Source organism: Balaenoptera acutorostrata, chromosome 1 (genome assembly GCF_949987535.1).
Source record: "Balaenoptera acutorostrata chromosome 1, mBalAcu1.1, whole genome shotgun sequence".
In the NCBI taxonomy this organism is placed as follows: Eukaryota; Metazoa; Chordata; class Mammalia; order Artiodactyla; family Balaenopteridae; genus Balaenoptera; species Balaenoptera acutorostrata.
This window is the reverse complement of record NC_080064.1, coordinates 23,263,049-23,282,346: the sequence shown is the minus strand read 5'-3', so window position 1 is coordinate 23,282,346 and position 19,298 is coordinate 23,263,049. Positions and strand designations below refer to the sequence as shown.

General features: G+C 54.9%; 1 protein-coding gene across 6 annotated transcripts in view; it reads right to left on the bottom strand.

The window, feature by feature from the left end:
* Window positions 1-2,117: 2,117 nt before the first annotated feature.
* PTPRU (protein tyrosine phosphatase receptor type U) overlaps window positions 2,118-19,298 on the bottom strand; it is an 81,374-nt gene continuing 64,193 nt past the window's right edge. For 5 of the 6 annotated variants that reach the window (XM_057549163.1, XM_057549172.1, XM_057549176.1 and 2 more), the window contains 12 exons: window positions 16,159-16,195; window positions 15,446-15,543; window positions 15,249-15,365; window positions 14,290-14,444; window positions 12,730-12,865; window positions 12,065-12,214; window positions 10,306-10,479; window positions 7,454-7,594; window positions 5,175-5,300; window positions 4,884-5,041; window positions 3,572-3,707; window positions 2,118-3,326 (listed from right to left, as the gene is read on the bottom strand). In XM_057549163.1, coding sequence (XP_057405146.1) covers window positions 3,264-3,326; window positions 3,572-3,707; window positions 4,884-5,041; window positions 5,175-5,300; window positions 7,454-7,594; window positions 10,306-10,479; window positions 12,065-12,214; window positions 12,730-12,865; window positions 14,290-14,444; window positions 15,249-15,365; window positions 15,446-15,543; window positions 16,159-16,195 — 1,491 coding nt within the window. In that variant the 3' untranslated portion in view covers window positions 2,118-3,263. The remainder of the gene's footprint in view (window positions 3,327-3,571; window positions 3,708-4,883; window positions 5,042-5,174; window positions 5,301-7,453; window positions 7,595-10,305; window positions 10,480-12,064; window positions 12,215-12,729; window positions 12,866-14,289; window positions 14,445-15,248; window positions 15,366-15,445; window positions 15,544-16,158; window positions 16,196-19,298) is intronic. The other variant, XM_057549168.1, reaches the window with a different exon arrangement.

Here is a 19,298-nt window from a genome sequence, read left to right as displayed (position 1 = left end):
TGTTGCATCAAGGGATCGTCTGGCTTTCAACGCCACCCGGACGGGCACAGAGCAGAGCAGTTACAGGCCCGGGCTTTGGAGTCAGCCCGGTGTGTGTTCAAGTTCAAGTCAGGGCTCTGCCGTGCAATGGCTGTGACCTTAGGTGAGGAAATGCCTCCCTCATCCTCCGTCTCCTCACCTCTAAAATGAAGGGGTAGTGGCCCCTACTTTGAAGAGCTGTCGTGTGGATTAAGTAAGAGAAAAGCCTGCAGGTGCTCAGCGACAGGCAATGGTGACCACGTTTACTACCCAGAGACTTCAGTATCATGGTAAGAGATGGCATTTACTGAGGGACAATGATGTCACCAGGGACTCTGCTAGTTCTTTTTAAACAATTTTATCTCCAGACTTCACAACCAATCCTGCACGTAGGTAATGCTATGTCCATTCTCTAGATTAAGAAACTGAACCTGGGGTGGTTCGGGGACTTGAGCAAGGTCATCAGCTAGGGGGATGTGGGAGCTTGGCTTGTTGATTCTGGAGCTGGTGCTTCTCCTAACACACAGCCCACCCTCCCAGCTCCTCTGAAAGGTCAAGTAAGGCCAGACAGACAGGCAGAACCACACCACCCTCCCTCCCTCCCTCATGCCAACATTTCCTGAACATCAGCTCCAAGTCCAGCACTTTGCTGAGAAGTGGATACACTCAGATGGACACAGAAACACTTCCTGCCCTTAAGGAACTCAGCACCTGATGGAGGGAAAAGCAGGGCTGCTGACCCACTACACACATATGTATCAGTTAGCTTTTGCTGCATAACAAACAATCCCCAAACTTACTGGCTTAAAAGAAAGAACAATTATCTCTTCCAGTTCTGGGGGTTGGTTGGGCAGTTTCTGCTACATTTAATCATATAAGTACACTCACCTGACAGGTCAGCCAGGCTGGAGGGCCCAAGATGGCCTCATTCACCACATGTTGGTTCTTCTCCACATGCCCTCAAATCTCCCAGTAGGCAAGACAGGTTTCATTACGTGGCAGAGTGCCAAGAGGGCAAAATCAAAAGCTGCAATGCCCCTTGAGGTCTAGAAGCCAGAGCTCACTTGATGTCAATTTTGCCACATTCTGTTGGTCAAAGCAAGTTATACTCTATTGCTTGGCCAGTATCTATGACATACATTTGTGGCCCATCAGGTAAGGCTTAGTGGTCAGTTCAGAATGAGTGTGAGGGGGTCGGTTTCTGCCTTAGCTAAATGGGATCACAACTGTCTAAAAATTGTTTAATTCAGATCAAAGGATGTTGAATTGCGAGGTCATTAGAATGGGTCACATCCTTTAACCAATGGAGAAACTGAGGCAGAGTCAGCCAGTGTGTGAACAGAATCAGTACATCACAGAGCCAGTCTTCATATGAAGAAACTGAGACCCAGAAACAGGAAGTGTCTTCACCAAGTCCTACAACAAGTTTGTGACAGAGCCAGGAGTGACTCAGGTCCCTGCCAACCAGTGCACTATTCCTCCCACTCCACCCCCTGAGGAAGCCAGAGACTGGGAATGGGCTGGACTCAGGCAGCTGGACAATCATCCCCACGAGATATGTGTCTGCTCTGTCCTATCTCTGTTGTGTTTTAAATGGAGCTCTTTCTGCACACCTGGCACCACATGGGCACTTAACCACTACCTCATCTCATCATGATAGAATTGTCCCCATTTTACAGATGAGAAACCAAGGCTAGGAGAGGCAGCTGATTTGCCCAGGGTCTCACAGATGGTGGGGACCATCAGCCTGACACTGAAGCCTGAGCTTCCCATGCTGGACGCGAAGGAGCTCAACCTAGATCCAGGCCCCCAGGGGTTGAGAGGCAGCTCTGTGGCCCTCGGAGGTCTCAGGATAAAGCCCCCTGTCTGAGTAAGTGCTTCAGAGGCTTGGCTGGAGAAAGCAACAGCCAAGGTCCCTTGGAACCAGCTCTGCAAATGGAAGGCCCCTGAACGATGCTCTGGTCCATGCCCCTCCCCACATTTTATGGATGGAAAATTCGAGGCCAGACCAGGGCCCTCCCGCTGCACTGGGAGGCTGGGGGCAGCTGAGCAGGCCCCAGTCAGGCCGGCCAGACACACATAAGGCTGCTCTGTGGCATTCAGAGAGTACGTTTATTTACAAAGCGCTTTACAAACATCAGCTTATGCCTCCCCACAGCCCCCTGCGAGGTAGGTCAGTAGTCATATCTACAGTTTACAGATGGGGAAATTGAGGCACGGAATGGGGGGGTGGCTTGCCCCATTTTAAAGAGACCTTCCCACACCCCCATTAAAAAATAAACAAAAAAAGCATAGATCCTCCATCCCAAAATATACCTTCTTTCTCCAAACTCTAGGGGTGCTGAGCACCCCTGATTTAATAGCGTCCCAGTGGCCAGCCTCACCAGAAGCCACAGGGACCTCAACCCCAGGGGCTGTCATTCAGCCTTGCAGATTGTCACTGACCCAGGCTGAGCAGGACCCAGCCAGTGAGGCCTGAAAGTTATAGGCAGTGGGGGCTGAGGTGACTTCATTCTGCAGACATTGGGTCAAGCAGGGAAGGGACCCCACACGGGACAGGGTAGGGGTGGGCAGATCCTGGTTCCGGGAAGCTCAGAGCACATTCAGGGAAGCAGAAATGGAGGGTGGGGGGTGGGGATCATGAGCAAAATATCCCCGGGGCTGCAGGGAGGCAGCGGGTAGAGGAGGGAGCTGAAGTTCCCCCTGGGAGGACGAGTCTGAAGTGCCCACTGGCAAATGAGGGCAGAGTTCAGTCTCCCCAGGACCCTCAGGGGCTGGGCCAGATGGGATGCTAGATGCCAAGCCCCAGTGCACTCTCTACCCATGTCCAGCCAAGCTGGGTGGAAATCCTGGCCTGGCACTTGCTCTACAGGGCCTCACTCATCTCTGCCAAGGGCTGGGATGCAATCCAGGGGCTTGGGCCTGGGTCTCCCAGAGCCGGCAGTTCTGAGCCCGTCACTCTGCCGGGCAGCGCCAGGCCTCTCAGCAGGCCTGCAGGACCCCGCGGAGGTGGGCTGGGCTGCAGTCTTGCTAAGCTCCTCCTTGGCCCGCAGCCTGCCCACGGAGGTGCTGAAAGGCCCTGCCCACAGTGGAAGGGGGCACCAGGATGGCCCAGCGCCCACTCCGGTGATTTCCCTGTGAGGGCTGCAGCTGAGCAGAGCTGGGGGCGCGGGTCTTCCTCGTCAGTCCGGGATGGTGGGCCTGGCCCTGAGTGCGCAGTGGGTGCCCCAGGCCAGGGGCCCCTGCTATCTTGACTCCAGTCCCTCCAGGTACTCCAGGGCCACGTCATAGCAGAAGTGGTACTGATCCTGGGAGAGGGAGAGAAGGAATCACCAGCCTGGTCCCTCTCTAGTACTGGGGCGAAGGGGCAAGCATGAGCCCTGCCCCATCGATGGGGAGAAGGGGAGAAATGGGGGTAACATTTTGGCACCAGAGGACTAGAACCCAAGGCCCAACTGTGGGGGCCAGATAAGGGAGAGGGGTGCTGAGGGGCCTGGCCGGGCGTGGACCGGGAAGTTGGAAGTGGCTGGGCAAGGGGTACATGGCGCCTCACCAGGGTCTCCACCATATTGGGTTTGTAGTTTCTAAGCATTTTGGCAGCAAAGAAAACGTCTACCAGGTTGTGGCAGCGGATCATCTCCAGGACCGTGGCGCAGGCGCAGAAGGTGCCGCTGCGGCCGCCCCCATTGCTAAAGGAGAGACACGAAAGATTTGGGGTTGGGCTTGGTGGGTAGGGCGAACTCAAGGGTGAAGGGCAGGGCAGGGCCAGGGAATCCAGAAGGGAGGGGCGGGGCAGGGAACCCAGATGGGAGGGGTCAGGGACGCCAGAAGGGAGGAGTCCGGGAGCCCAGAAGGGAGGGGTGGGGCAGGGAACCCAGATGGGAGGAGTCAGGGAGCCCAGAGGCGAGCAGCAGGAAGAGAAGGTTAAGGGGGAGGAGTCAGAGGATAAAAGACTAGCATCCGAAGTGGAAGGTATCTGGGAAGACAGAGCTTCCAAGAGAAACAGAGCAGATTCGAGAGAAAGGAGGGCAGACACACTCCAGGAGAAAGACACTGAGACAAAGCCAGCGACAGAAGAGGGCTGCAGAGCAGCAAGCGAAAAACCAGAGAGCAGGATGGAAAACAAACACTGGGAAGACCAGCCACCCCTAGTAACACAGATACACTCCCAGTCAAACCCATGGCCTCTCACACGGAGACCCTCCCATTCCCCCAGTCCCCAGCCCTCTCCCTCCACTGTTCCCTGTGACCTGGGGTGTGGGGTTCCTCTTGGGAGATGGGGGACGGACTAGGCCCTCTGTCCCCTTCTCAAGGGGTCTCTCCCACTAGAACCAAAAGCCCTCAAGGGCCAGGCCCTGCCTGACTCAGCTCCCTGCCCCTGCCCCCCATGTGCCCAGCCTGATACAGGGAAGGGTAAGTGCTGAAAGCATGAAGAAGTGGGAGGCAAAGAAGTGACTGCACCCAGACGTGAGTGAATCAATCAATCTGTGAATGAATGAATGAAAAAAGCTACATGCATGCAGGCATGACCAAAGACCAGAATTCCGTTGGTTTGAAAAGTATATTACCGTATCATGGGCTAAACTAACTATTCTGACAAGACTCTCTCTAACTAAATTGGCAAAGTCAAACATCACACAGAGAGCACTGGGCGGGTGTTCAGGATTGAGTCCACGCCCTGGAAAGTGACTGGCTCCTCCGTGGAAGGCAGGGCCTGCCTCGCCTCGGTGGGCAGAGTCCAGGCTGCGCTGCCTGGGAGCTCAGGGTTTGGGTGGCGGCCCCGAGGCCCTCTCTCCCACTGGCCTCTGCCCCGGTCCCGTGGGGCCCTGACCCCACCCCGCAGCCGAGGGAGGGCCGGCACTCACAGGCAGTGCACGACGGTGCGCCCGTCCCCGCTCTCTGCCTGCCACTTGTCCACCTCGGCCAACAGGTGCAGGAAGGCCTTCTTGGAGTCCGGCGTGTCCCGGTACGCAGACCAGCGCAGGAACTGGAAGTGTCGCACCAGCAGGTGCCCCTCCTGCAGCTGGGGGTGCAGGCGATCAGCCAGGGGACATGAGTGCCAAGGGTTGCACGGCCCCCTGGGGACCTCAAGAGGGTCATTCAAAGCCACTCAGCCCCCACCCAGGTTCTCATCCTGGAGCTCCCAGATCACTCACCCGAGAGATGTTCTGCACCCGGAAAACGCGGGTCACCAAGTCCTCGTCCACTGTGCCTGACATGAACTCCACCTCCATGAGGCCATACTGCTGCCGGCCCGGCTCAGGCCAGTACTGCAGGCATGGCTGGGAGCGTGGGCAGAGGGAGCGGAGCGGAGCTGAGCAGAGCCGGCTGGGCAGCTGCCGCTCACACCCACCCCCAGACTTCCACGCTTGCCCGGGGCCCACCATTCACTCCAGACTCACCTTCAGTTCCCCCCACATCCCCCCGCTCACCCATCAGACCGCAGTGCACGCCCGCCCCAGTGCATTTGTACTGACACACTCAGGTCAGCCGAGGCAAACCCTTTACAGTGGTAAACGGACACTCACTGCCGTGCCACTAGACAGCTACACCCAACACACTCACCAGCACACACACCTACACGAAGTTGCCTTCTTCCAGGGACAGGCCTCAGATCACCCCCACCCACGCCAGCACCCCTGCCCCACGGCCCTCTCTCTTGCTGCCTCGGCCCTCCAGCATCAGCTCACAGACGTGAGGTGTCCCTGTGCTGCAACACAGCTCAGCACCCCGACTCCTGCCCCAAGATCCCTCCGTGCAGTCAGGGTCCTAAATGTACCCCCTCCAGGCCACAGACTCAAGACAGTGGAGGGACACAGGAGAAGCAGCCCACACACACATACATACACGGGTCCTCTGGGCAGCTGGTCCGAAGCCCCAGCTTCTAGCAGCCTTCTAGCAAGGCTCTTCCTTTCTCTGGGTCCCAGTTTCTCCACCTGTGAAATGGTCCCTAGGCTCCTCCCAGACAACACCATGCTCCATCTGCCTCCCTCTCTGACCACGAAGGGAGGACACTACCTTCCTCTTTTGCCTGGGGGCCTGGCAACTCCTTGCATTCAGGCCTTTACATGCTGCTCCCTCTCCATGGATCACTCATCTCCCACCCCTTCACCTAGTTAACTCTACCCTTCCTACACATCTCAGCTCAGATATTACCTCCTCCAGGAAGCCCTCCCTGATCCATCATCCCCCCAGGCTCCTGTGTGTCCCTGTGCCAGCTCCATGATAGCCCTCTCCCTCTGCTGTCATGATCAGTTTTTGTACCTGCTTACCCCTGGACCATGAGATCTGGGAGGGGCCGTGTGTTCTTCTGTCTCCCCAACAGGCTGACAGGGAGTGGCCCGTGAGGAAAGGTGGTTGAATGAATGAGCAAATGGGTGACCAGTGAATGACATCTGTGTGAGACTCCCTATGGGTCCCTCGCCTCCATCTTAGCAAGGGCAGGTCCTTGCCACATGGGATTCCCTGCCCAGGTGCTGGAGCCCATTACCCTGCAGTTCTAGGTCATTTATACCAAGCGCCTGACTTGCAAAGAACCCAGTTAACAATCTTCCCCAGGCAGCCATTAAGAGGCTGTCATGCTCATTTTACAGCAAATCTTCCTGGGCCTCCTGGGATGGGGACCTGGAGAGAGCAGGGGCCCAGAGATCTAGAGAAGATGGTCATGCAGGGTGGAAGGCTGGGCGTCTGTACCTCCCAGGAGTTCCAGCTTTGGGAGCCCTGAAAGGAAATGAGGGTAGCTGCCTCTAGGCTGAAATCACTGACCAGTGTCTGGACCAACCTCAGAAGCGACTGTCACCCTCATCATCTTCATCCCTGCCATGTACTGAGCACCTGCTATGTGCTGGGCATGACACAGTGCTAAGCATACATCTCACATGGTCCTGACAATAACCCCTGAGAGAACAGATGCTGTGATAGTCCCCATTTCACAGAGAAGGAAGCTGAGGCTCAGAGAGGTAGATTAACTTACCCTAGATCAAACAGTTAGAAGGTAAGGAGGCTGGAATTTTACTCTGCCTCGAAGGCCCCCATGATGAGCAGTTTCACTGAATGACTGAAAAAGCAGAGGCTCTGGGAGGAGGCAGCCCAGGGTAGGGGGCACAGCTCTGCCACTGCCCAGCTATGTGACCTTGGAGAAGTCACTTCACCTCTCTGGGTCTTAATTTTCTCACCTGAAGCCCATAAGTGCAAAGCAGAGTCCCTGGCATACGTCAGATGCTCCATAAAGAACAGCTATTTCTCTCTAGTCTGAGCTCCGTTTTACAGACAAGGAAACTGAGGCTCTGGGAGGAAGTAGGACACATCTAAGGTCCCTACTCAGTAAGTAGGTGGCAGAGCTGGGTTCCAACCACTGACTTTTGAGATGTGTCCTTGAACACACTGAGGTCCTAGGCTGCAGGTAGCCAGCCTGCCCGGCCAGCGGGGCCCTCACCCAGGCGGAGTTGGACTGGTGCAGTTGGTTGAGCATGACGACGGAGGTGCACCCGTAGTCGTAGACCAGCCGCCAGAAGTCGGGCGTGGTGCTCTGCAGCGGGTGCAGGGTCACGATGAAGGCTGCGCTCCGCGTGTAGCTCTGCAGGGAAACCAGGACTCAGTGCTCCGACATTGCCAAGCCTCTGCAACAGACTGTCCTCCTGCCCTGCCCACCACATCTCTGCCCCCCAAAGGACCAGGCTGCCTCCAGGGGCCCAATTTGGAGGCTGGCCAGCAACTGAGGCCTGAGTTGATGGGGTGAGCCCCCAGACCTCTAATGCCCAAGCCCATGGCCCCCAGGAGCTAAACAGCAAAAGGTTCCCAATGGGTGGCAATGGGAGCTTGGGCATGGTAGGCAGAGGCTGGCCAAGCTTGCTCCCTGCCTCAGGGCCTTTGCACCTGCTATTCCTGTTGCCAGGAACAAATTTCCCAAGTGTATACATGGCTCTCTCCCTCACTTCTTTCTAGTCTTTGCTTAACTTCACCTCTTCAAAGTGGCCCTTATTACGAACTCATTAAAAATTGCCACACACATACCCCAAGACCCACATTAAGTTCTTCTTCTGCCTGGTTGTTTTTTGTAGAAATTACCAGCGACTGACATTCCATTGCATATTTGTTTGTTGACCGTCTCAACCCATTCCCCAAATACAAGGTTCAGGAAGGCAGAGATTTCAGGGTGTGGCCTGTGCCCAGAACTTTGTAGGGGTTTATCACTGATTCCCTTTGTTACAAAGCAGAAACTAACACACCATTGTAAAGCAATTATACTCCAATAAAGATGTTTAAAAAAAAAAAAAGATGTTAAAAAAACAAATAAATAAATAAATAAATACATATTTTTGAATAAATAAATAGCTAGGTCCCTTCCAACTCCACGGATAAAAGGTCTGAGACCCCAACCCAGGACCCCAGACCAGTGACCGGTACTGACTCTGTTCCCTGCTCCCAACCTTGCCCCTCCAGGTGGGCTGGCACCAGCCTTCCCCCCGTCAGTGCTCCAGCCCCACGTCTCCTCCTGGTGCCCTGCCTTGACCCACCTGTGCCATGTCCCCCACCCTCTCCTGATGCGCTTCTCTCCCGACCCCCTCCCCAGGACTCACTGAAGGCTCCCTGACTGCCAGCTCCTGAAGGCCAGGCCCAGCCAGACTCCAAAACTCAGGCCTGGGCACCCAGTGGAGCTCCCTGCAGACTTAACCACCCACAACAGACCCCAGCTGGCCCCGAGATTAGCTCACTCCAACCCAAGCATCAGGGCCTCCTGGCTCCTGGGACTCATGGTTCATGAGCCAATAGGCTTTGCATGGCTGGGATCAAGTGTGTGAGATATCATGGCCCCAGGGACGCTTCGCCACCTTACTCGCCCATTCCCATCCAAGGCCAGGGAGCCAATGTGACCCTCTCCAGCTCAGAGACTCTCAGGACCTCAGAGAGCCTCCTTTCCATCCCCCCATGTGCAGATGGGCACACGGAGGCCAAAGAGCTAGCTGAGAGGGAGGCCACAGATTCCTACGTCCCCACCCAAAGCTCGCCAGCACCCTCTGCCACCTCCCCAGGGCCCCGGCCCCCTCTCCCCTCACTCCCTTCAGTGGCTGGGGCCACTCCCCCACTTGCCTTCAGCTCACTCCAGGAAGCCCCTGGGAGGCAAGTGTGGGAGCTTTCCCTCCTTAGAGAAACCCCACTGTCCCCTGCACCTGCGTGCCAAGGGGCCCTGGCCAGGAACTGGGCCAAGAAAGGCCCATCTCCCTCGTCCCTGCTGTAGGGGAACCTCCCTCCCCACAGCTCTCATTTCCACGTGGAGGGACGTCCAGTGGTGACACACCTGGCCTCGGCCCACCTTCATGCACTCCTCCCATGGGCGAGTTTGGGATGAGGACCGAGTGCGCTGAGCTCGGCCCCTCCCCTTCTATTCCCAGGCCAGCCCGTCCTCAGAAGGTGTGCATTCAATTGCTGCTCTCCCTGCTGCAGTAAAGGCCCAGCCCTGATGCAGGGGGCATGCGTGGGGCTGTGGCCAGACAGCTGTGGCCGGGAGGATGGGTCTGCCTGCCTGAGGGGTGAAGGAGCAGCCGGTCCACTGAGCCACATCGCTGAAGTCACACTCTCCAGTGTCACTGGCTTTCTTAAAACGGTAACATTTTACCTCCAGCTATCTGGCCCCCACACCTCTCCCTCAACTGGGTCCAGTTCGGGAAGGAGTGAGGGGACACTCACAGACTCATCCCCCTCAGGTAGCAGCACCTGGGAGTTATTCACTGGACCCTAAAGCCCCTGCTCTGCTCGCAATGCCCAATAAAGGTGGTGGAGCTCCCTGAGCCGGGAGCAAGGGAAGGGGCTTCTAAACAGCTCCTGAGCCCTCAGACCATGGCCAGGCTGGGCCCAGGGAACAAGTCACTACTCCAGGCCAGGTCCTGGGCAGGCTCTAGCTCGACCACCCCAAGACAAGCTCCCCTGGCTCCAGATATCAAATCTCAAGTCCCAACCCCAAACCCTCCCAGCCTCCCCAGTCAAAGCCCTCGAATCACTCATCCTACCCCAGGCTCTGCCGGGTCTGACCCTGGAGACAGCCCTGTCTGAACTCCACCACCCAGACTTCTATTCAGGCCAAGGGTAATACCTGAGGCGGAGCACTGGCTCAAGTGCCCTGAATGGAAGATCCTTAGGGGAAGGAGGACCACACAATGGGCCTGGTCCCAAGAAAGGCAGAGGGTCCCCCTAATCAGAGCCCTCAGCTCTGTCCCCCTGGCTCCCGGACCTTCCCAGATGCTGCTGGGTGGGAGAGTCCCAGAGCCCACCCCACCCCCGTGCCCTCACGTCCGTCAGGGCTGCGTTGATGTAGTTGTTGGGGTCCCCGTCGGTGGAGATGAGGAAGGGCAGGCAGCGGTCAGGCGGCAGGACGTCCATGCTGCGGTTCTTGTCCCGGTTCCGGGGCAGCAGGGCAATGCTGCACTCCTCCACGTCCAGCGGCGGCGTGACCGAGTTCAGCGTCTACAAGGAGTGGGGAGAGGAAAGGGAGGTGACTCCTGTGTTTGTGGGGCCTCCTCCCACCCCATGAAGGAGATGGGGCTGGGTTATTAGGCCCATTTAATGGATGGAGAAACTGAGGTCCAGAGGGAAGGGAGAGTGGGAGGGATCCAGGCTCTCTGTCTCCAGGATGCACAGGGCCTGGACAGAGCTCTGGAGACTGGAGTCTGCCTCCTCACCACCTGTGTAACTTTAGACAAGCTACTGTATCTCTCAGCCTCGTTTTCCCTCAACTGTAAAATGGGATAATAATATGCCTACCTCAAGGGGCTGCTGGGAGGATAAGTGAGATAATATCAAGCCTGGCACATGCACAGCCTTCAGTACACAGATGGCACCATGAGGATCATTACCAGGTGCTTGAAAGGAGCTAAGCCCTGAAACCCCACATCTTCCACAAAGCAGACTCCAGGGACCTGACACAGGTGGTCACCTTCCTCCATCACGGCCCTGTCAAGGGACACCTGGCACAGTAGCAAGCCAGGGACTCTGGGTCACCTCCCCTACCCTCCTGCCTTCATGCCTCACGCATCCTGATTCACGGGGTCTCCATTTCTTCTCTTGTTCTTGGGGCTCCCTATCAGGGAACCCAGTCTCTCATGGTCCTCAGGGCTCAACATCCTTCTCCAGGAATCACAGAGAACATTTCCTGTGACATCACTCTATGCCGGTCCTAGAGCGCCAGGCACCCGGCATGTACCACCGAACCCTCATGGGAACCTTGGAGTAGAAAGGACATCTGGGGTCTCTCCGTACCCAGTGACCATGCTCAAACTTCTCTGGAGAACCAGCCTTCTCCCATCGCAGTCATGTGACATGGTGAGACTGGCCCTGCCCCCAGAACCAGGCCTAGGCCGATCTGTGTGCTCCATCTCTCTGGTCCCAGTGATCAGCTCAGAAATGGGCACATGAGAGTCTGGTTGGGGCTTTTATTGGGGCTGTTGGGAGCACGAAGTGCCCTCTTCCAGAGTCTTCTGACAGCAAAGATAACGTAAGCCTGGCACTGTGAGGGGCCAGAGTGTGGGTCTGAGAATGAAGCCAAAAACAGAAGAAAGCAGAACCAAAAATGGACAGAGACTAAATCTTGGCATCATCATTTGAACCCCTGGATCCAGCCATAACTAAAGCTGCACCATCCTCAGACTTTTCAGTTACAAGAGCCACTGAGCTGGACTTTTATCACTTGCAACCAAAAGAACCCTAATGACTTACAAAGACTGCAAGGACAATATTAACTATTTCTTTTCTGGGTAAGAAAACTGTGGTTTAGAGAGGTAAAGTGATTTGTTCAAGGTTATTCACAGCTCTTAACTAGGTAAGCCAGGATTTGAACCCAGGTTTATCTGACTTCAAAGCCTGGGCTCTTAATTTCTTGGATGCACTATGTCCTCCACTGTCTCTAAGTCCTTCCTAGTAACCCAGCTCTGTGCATCCTGCTTGGCCCTCGGTGACTCTTACAGCACTGAGGACCTCCCAATACTACACACACACACACACACACACACACACACTCACAAACCACACCTATACACATACACTCATGCCCCACCTGGAACTCCTCCCGAAGCTGGGAGGAATTACTCTGAGGGTCAATGCGGATCATCTCCTTGTAGGTGGCCTTGAATTCGCTGACAGGGATGGTGGTCTCCCCACACAGGCAGGCCTCCAGGATTGCATCATGGATAAAGATGTACTGTTCCTGGAGCAGGAGACGAGAATATGAGGAACCAGGAGGGGAGCAGAAGTTAGAGATTTTAGGGTTGAGGCGGGAGGCAACCTCATGTTTGAGGCCGGGTTGCTCTGAGGTGGAGTCCAACCACTTGTTACTACAGGTTGGACCCACTGTACCTGAAACAACCTTCAGGGATGTTTGCTCACTTATCTCATATTTCATCCCCATAACAACCCTATGAGAAGCTCTGAAGGTGAGGGGACAGCCCAGGGTCACACGTCTAGTGAGGAGACAAACCCAGTAAGCATTATGTCTTGACTGTAGAACCTATGACCTTGGCCCAGTGCTGTTTGACCTCACCCAACTGAACACAGTGGAGCTGAGTTTGGGAAGACCCTAAGAGGCTGGCCGGCCAAGTTCAGGGATGGGAAAGAACAAGGGGACATCCTAGGACACCCTTCTGACACACTGCACCGGCTTCAAGCTCCTGCACGAGGGACACTCCTGCTGGAGGGGAAGTGGGGAGAGGGCTGCATCCCCACCTCAGTCTGGATCATGTTGACGCGCCGGGAGCAGAGGGTCTTCACGCAGTTGTAAATGTCCACGACGCCCTCACACTCCGCCATGTCCAGCATCACATCCAGAACAATGTAGCAACCTGTGCGGCCAGTGCCCGCACTGGGGAGAGAGCAGCCCAGGTCAGGTTGGGGCCTTGGGGAGGAAGCCCGGGACCACGCAGAAGAAGAGAAGAGGGTGCCTGGGGCCCCTGGCCATATCTACACCACACAGGGGATGGGGGATACAGGAGGAGCCAGGGACAAGGCTGCTTGGAAGAGTTCCGGTGAAATGTGATAGAGGACAGAGTGGGGGCTGGGCCTTGGGGAAGAAGAGGAAAGAAAGGGTAAGGAGAATGCAGATGTGAAACCAGCCCAACTTAGCAGCTGTGACTGGGGGAGAGGAACAAAGGTGCTGCTCAGAGAACATTAATCCAAGGATGTTCTGGTCTCTTGGATGTCCCAAAATCTCCTGCACATCCTTCAAAGCCCTACGCACTCAAACCCACTCACATACTCAGTGGATCCTCTAGCAGATGTCATGCTTTTGAGCTCCCAGAGCAATTTGGGTGGACTTTTATCAAAACCTTCCTTCCTGCTCTGTGGTCATTGTTTATGTGGCTGTCTCCCTCACCAACTGGGAGCTCCTTGAGAGCTGGGCTGGGTCGGACCCAACTCTGGGATCCTCACATTCAGCACCAGGTTGAGCAGAGTTGAGAGGTGGGGGGAGGACAAAGATGACACCAAGATCTCAAGCTTGAAAATGGCAGTAGCAAAGTGTCGGCCAAGACCCACAGCCACCGGGTCTCCTGTACACCGCTGCCGGCAGCTTGAATTAGCGCAACGACTTTGGAAAACTGTTTGTAGTACCTAGTAAGGCTGAACATTCACACAGAGCAATTCCACTCCTACGTACATACCTCCCTGGAAGGTGTGTGTGTGTCGGCCAAAAGACACGTAATACAATGTCCTTAGTAGCACTATTCATAATAGCTCAAAGCTGGAAATGCTTATCCATAGCAGAGTGGATAAATACATTGTGGTTTATTCACCCAGTGGAATAGGATACAATATGGATGAACCTTATAAACATAAGGTTAAGGGAAAGTCAGATTCCAAAGTGAACCTGATGTATGATTCCATTTATACAAAGTTCAAAAGCATGCAAAATGAATCTACGGTTTAGAAGTCAGGATAGTAATTGCTCTGGAAGGGAGGATGGGGGTACAGACCAGAAGGGGACTCCAGGGGCACACTTGCTCAAAGGAAGCAAATGGAACTCAGTCCTGCCTGGTGCCTCGCCAACCCCTCACCCCTTCCATGTCTCCAGCGCCTCCTCGGCATCTGAGAGAAGGGCCTCCCCAGGTCTTGGGGAGCGCTCGAGGGTGCCAACCCCGGAGCCAAAGCTCAAAGGGCAAAGGGCCCCTGGTGGTCATCCTCCCCTGTCCTCTGTCTCTGAGCAGGATGGACCCAAGCCCAGTCTCGTTTAGGGACCTCCAACAGCCCCATTTCCCGCCCCTCTTCTCCCCGGGCTTCCCGGCACCCCACCTGCAGTGGATGACAATGGGCCCAGCATCAGGGGGCGTGGAGGCCTTCACGCGCCGGATGAAGGCCAGCAGCCCCGTGGCGTGGTAGGGGACGCCGTGCTCCGGCCACGCTGTGAAGTGGAACTGGCGGACCTCGTGGCGGGCAGAGTAGCCTCTCTGGGGAGACAAGAGTAGTAACAGTCAGAGTCTCTGCTGGCGTCTATCAGACTCTTGCTGTGTGCCAGGCACTGGCGTGAGCATCTCACCACAAGAACTCAGTTCACCCCAACGAGACTCACGAGGTGGGTATTAATGACTCATTGTACAGGCAAGAAAACTAAGGCTCGAAAGAGGAGAAACCACTTGCCCGAGGTTAGACGAGACAGATATCATGCAGGAGTTGGGCTGGGATCTTCCTGATGCCCAACCTGCGTTATTAGTCACCCATCTCTACCGCCTGGGTTACACAACAGCCCTAGGAGATCATTTTGACTCTCCAGGTCTTAGTTCGAAGGGGGAAAACTATCTTTCTTCTGAGGATTTTACAGACGATCAAATGGGACCATGATTAGGAAGATCTGGTCATCCCGGGCCCTGTGGCCTTTCATGAGTGACGTAACCACTCTGAGCCTCACTTTCCTTATCTGTAAAATGGGGCTAAGGGCAAAGGCCTAATCCCACAGAGCTTTCCAGGGCTGAAACAATATGTGCAACGGGCTTAGCCCAGCACCCAGCACAGAACAGGACCGGCACCTGGGCTGAGATCCTCATCATCCTCATCGCCTTGACTTCCTCTTGGAGTCGCCAGCAAAGACGGCTACCTTCCCACCCGTCCACGGTGCTCCCAGCAGTTACCGAGTAGCTGCCTTGCTGGGCAGGCAGCGGTGCCCTTCCCACCCTCCACTCCTGGGCTGGGGGAGGTGGGCTCTGCCCCACCTCTCAGGCAGCCTGGGAAGGGCCCCGTGACGACAGGAGACTCACCCGCTCCAGGGCAAAGCTGCGCACGACATACTCCGCTAGGATCTCCGTCTTCACCAGCGTGATCTTGATGTCCCCGTACATGTCCGAGTCCTCTGGCCAGTACCGCGAGCATTTCACCTGGAGTCCCCGCGGGGCAGGCTCAGTGGGCTCCTCACTGCCCCCGGCCCACCACACCCGTCCCCCACGGCCCCACTTACCCTGCCCACCTCCACCAGCTTGGTGATCATGACAATGCTGGAACAGTGCTCCTGCCACACCATGCGCCAGAAGTCGTAGACCATCTCGGGCTTCGGCCCTGGGGGCACAGAGGGTGCTTGTCCCTGAGGCCAGGTCTCCACCCAGGCCCAGCACACGGCTGCCCCGCACCACCACCCCAGGCCAGGAGACTCCTGAGCCCCAAATGGGGGCTTCGTGCTCACCCCACACACACCCCACCAACTGCCAACTCATGCCTGTTGGGCCCTGGGGGTGGGCATTATCAGGGAGGGGCTGCCAGGAGACCCCCCTCATCCCGCGCGCAACCCAAGAAGCAGAGCTAGAGAGCCACGGCACAAGTCTCCAGGCGGGATGGACAGATGGACAGCTGGGCGGGAAGACACAGCCAGAGGGACCCAGGCAGCCCCCAGACCAAGAGGCACAATCCACACCCGTGAGGATCGAGTCTGGCTGGCCCTTTTGCATGCAGACAGACAGCTGGACCAGGAGCTACAAGTGGATGGTGCACATCAGGGAAACAAAAACACAAAGAGGGGGCGGAGACGGATGGCCAGATTCCAGACACCCAGTCAGAGAGTGGGGCTCAGACAGACAGAGAGACAGATGGGAGGTAGGCAGATAAGCAGGGAAGGCAGGAAGGCAGGCAGAGGGCACTCAGCACACTGAGGGGCACATGGGTGGAGGTGCCAGGTACCTTGAGTGGCTATGAAGTGGTTTGACCTGTGGTAACCCTGGAACAGGAGAAGAGGGTGTGTTAAGACCCCAGGGAGCAGCCCCTCACTTGCTCAGGCCCCCTCTGCCCTCCTCTCCCAGAAGCTGCACACACCCCCCAGGGAACTGCCCCACCCTCCTGACCAGGGTGACCCTGTCCTCCCAGTCTCCAAGTAAGGAAGGAAGTACAGCTTAGACACCAGTGTCTTAGGTTTAAACCCATCTTTGCTATGTGACCCTAGGGAGGACACAACTCCTTTATGGGCCTAGAGGGTCTCCTCATTCATAAATTGGGGATAATTATCCGCAATCTGCTTACAACCCGGCTGCTGTTTGAAGACAAATAAATTTCGGGGTGACCCTGCCCTGTTCCTAAAGCCCCAGAGACCCTAAGCAACCCCAGATCCTAGGCTGGGTCTTGTCAGCTATCCCAGCCCCCCTCAGGGCAACCAGAATGGGCAATGCCCCTCCCGACTACCCCAGTCACCCAGAGCTTGGGTGGCCAGATGAAGGCTTCAGGTTAGGAGCAAATGAGCACAGGAGTTGCTCATGGCCCTTAGATAAAATGTGTTTTAAAATCTTTGAAATCAATAATAAAAACAATAACAAATAATTAAAATAATTATTTATTAAAATAATAATACATTTTTGAGGCCCTATTATGGTCACATACTGTGCTAAGCACTTTACCTACATTATCTCCCACAAAAGAGAGGCCAAGAGCTACTTCGTCCTCCATCCCCAGAGCCCTCAGGCTGAGAAGTGGAACCAGCCAGACTCTATTCCCACCCTGGGGCCTTAGCCACCCATGAGGTCCTGCCCACACGAGACACCCAGGGAATCAATGCAGGCAACACGGGACAGGTAAGAAGTACTGCAGGGCCGGTGCAAGAGAAACAACCAAGCTCGGCCACTTGCCTCAAGTTCACACCCTCAATACAGCTCCCAGCAAATCCGATGGCCCCATGGGCTTCCCAGGCCCAAGGAGCCCTGGAGTCAGACTGCCAGAGTTCAAATCCCTGCTCTGAATAGCTCTTGCTAAGTATGTGCCCTTGGGCAAATCCCTTTACTTCTCTATGCCTGTATTATCACATCTATAAAATGGGAATATTTATAGCATTTACTTCCTTGGACTGTTGTGAGGAGTAAATAAAGTTACATATGCCAAGGGCTTGGCACCATGGCAAGCACTAAGCCAGTACTTAATCAGTAACAGCCATTCCTATTACTACTACTTTAAAGGCCAACGAGTACCCCTGAAGATCTAAATGGTGCGAATGTCAAGAATTCCTGGAGATCTAAATGGTGTGAACGTCAAGAATCCCTGGGCAGACAGTGGTTTACAACAGGGGTTAAGAATCTGAGTCTTGGGTCAAGTTGACCTGGGTCTCTGTTGCAGCTCTACCAAGGAGCAGCTGTGTGATTCCAGGCACTAAGCGGGCTCTTCTCAGCCTTTACTGTGCACGCAAATCTCCTGGAGATCTTGTTAAAAGGCAGATTCAGATTCAGAAGGTCTGGGGCAGGGCCCAGGATTGTGCATTTCCAACCAGATCCCAGGTGGTGCCAAGGCTGGGCTTCAAAACACGCTCTGAGTAGCCAGGCTCTCTAAGCCTCTGTTCTCCTCCAGAACATGAGGATAATAGCAAGACATGCACATGTTGTATACCTACACGTTCCCATGAAAATGACCAAAACATAGTCAACGTTACCAATAACAAAAAGCCTCCCAGAGTCATTCAGCCCTCACTACTGGAACCTCTCTGGGTCTAGCCTAATTCCCTCCTGCCATCTCCCCAGCCACTGCCTCTGCTTCAAGACCTCAGGGGAGCTGCTGGGTATCTGGGGTCAGAGGGGCGCCCAGCAGAGGTGCTGCCAGGGCTGCCCTCCACACCCAGCCTTAGTCAAGCTGGGGACAGGCTACTCCACCTAAAACCGGTTTGCCTGAGAATCTCACGCAAGAGAGCCAGGGTCTCTTCTGATTCATCCATCTCTGTCCCGCCAGTGCCCAGCACACTGCCAGCACCCAATTGCTAGTCAGTATACAGCAAACAGCTGAACAAGGTTTTAGACAGATGGGCTTCAATATCTGCATATTAACTTTTTAATTGCGTGCATGTATTACACAATTATATCACACAGAGGACAGTGAAATGGAAAGTTTTAAATGATCAGATGTTAAAAGAAGATAAGGAGACACCTTGAGCACACCCACTTTAGAGACCAGGATTAGAGAGCAGAGGTCCTCACACTCCGGGCCATCAGCATGTCCTAGGGACCTGCTCCCACCCCTCCCAGGCGCCTCTGAGTGGCAGACACCCGTCCTTCCCTGGCGTCTCTGAGTGGGTGGAGCTGGGAGACTGATGACTTGCACGGTGGGCAAGACCCCAGGGCATCCCGATGCCCCCGAAGGGAGAGATCCAGGGTCTCGTGTAAGGGTGGAGGGCTCAGGCTGGGTTTGAGCTAATCCAGAGCCGTGGGGCCATGAGTAAGCCACTCAACATTTCTAAGCCTCAATTTTCTCGTCTGCCAAATGCAGGTCCCAACTTTGCAGAGTGTGATAAGGATGGCATGATGTGCCTGAGGTGCCTGGCACAGAGCAGGTGCCCAGCCAATGACACTCTTGTTAATGGACATTCGAAGATGAATTAAGCCAAGTCTCCTCAGGGCATTTCGTAAGAGTCTGACGATAACTAAATGAGTAGTGTGTTTTGTGGAGATTGAGACATAAAGTATTGATACAATGGCCTATATTCACCACCTCCTAAGGGCGGCGCTAGGGCTGAGTACATCCACTGCCTTCTGTGGGCCTAATATTCCACTTAAGTTTAGCAACTTTACAAATGAACTGTTTAAACAAACTCAAAACAAGGCAGAGGGTGTCTAGAAGCACATCTGGGACAACTGTCATCTCCAGCAGACGCGACAGCCGGGACCTTACACTTTATATATTAGGTATCTCCATGCTGTCTGAAAGTCTAATGATGAATTGTATTTTTGCAATCATAAAAAAAGCAAGAAATATATTTGTAAAAGAAAAAAGGAGATAAAACAGACAAAGTACCCAAAAAGGAAAACAATCCCATCGGGCGTCAACTATTACGAAAATAATATGTATTAAAAGAC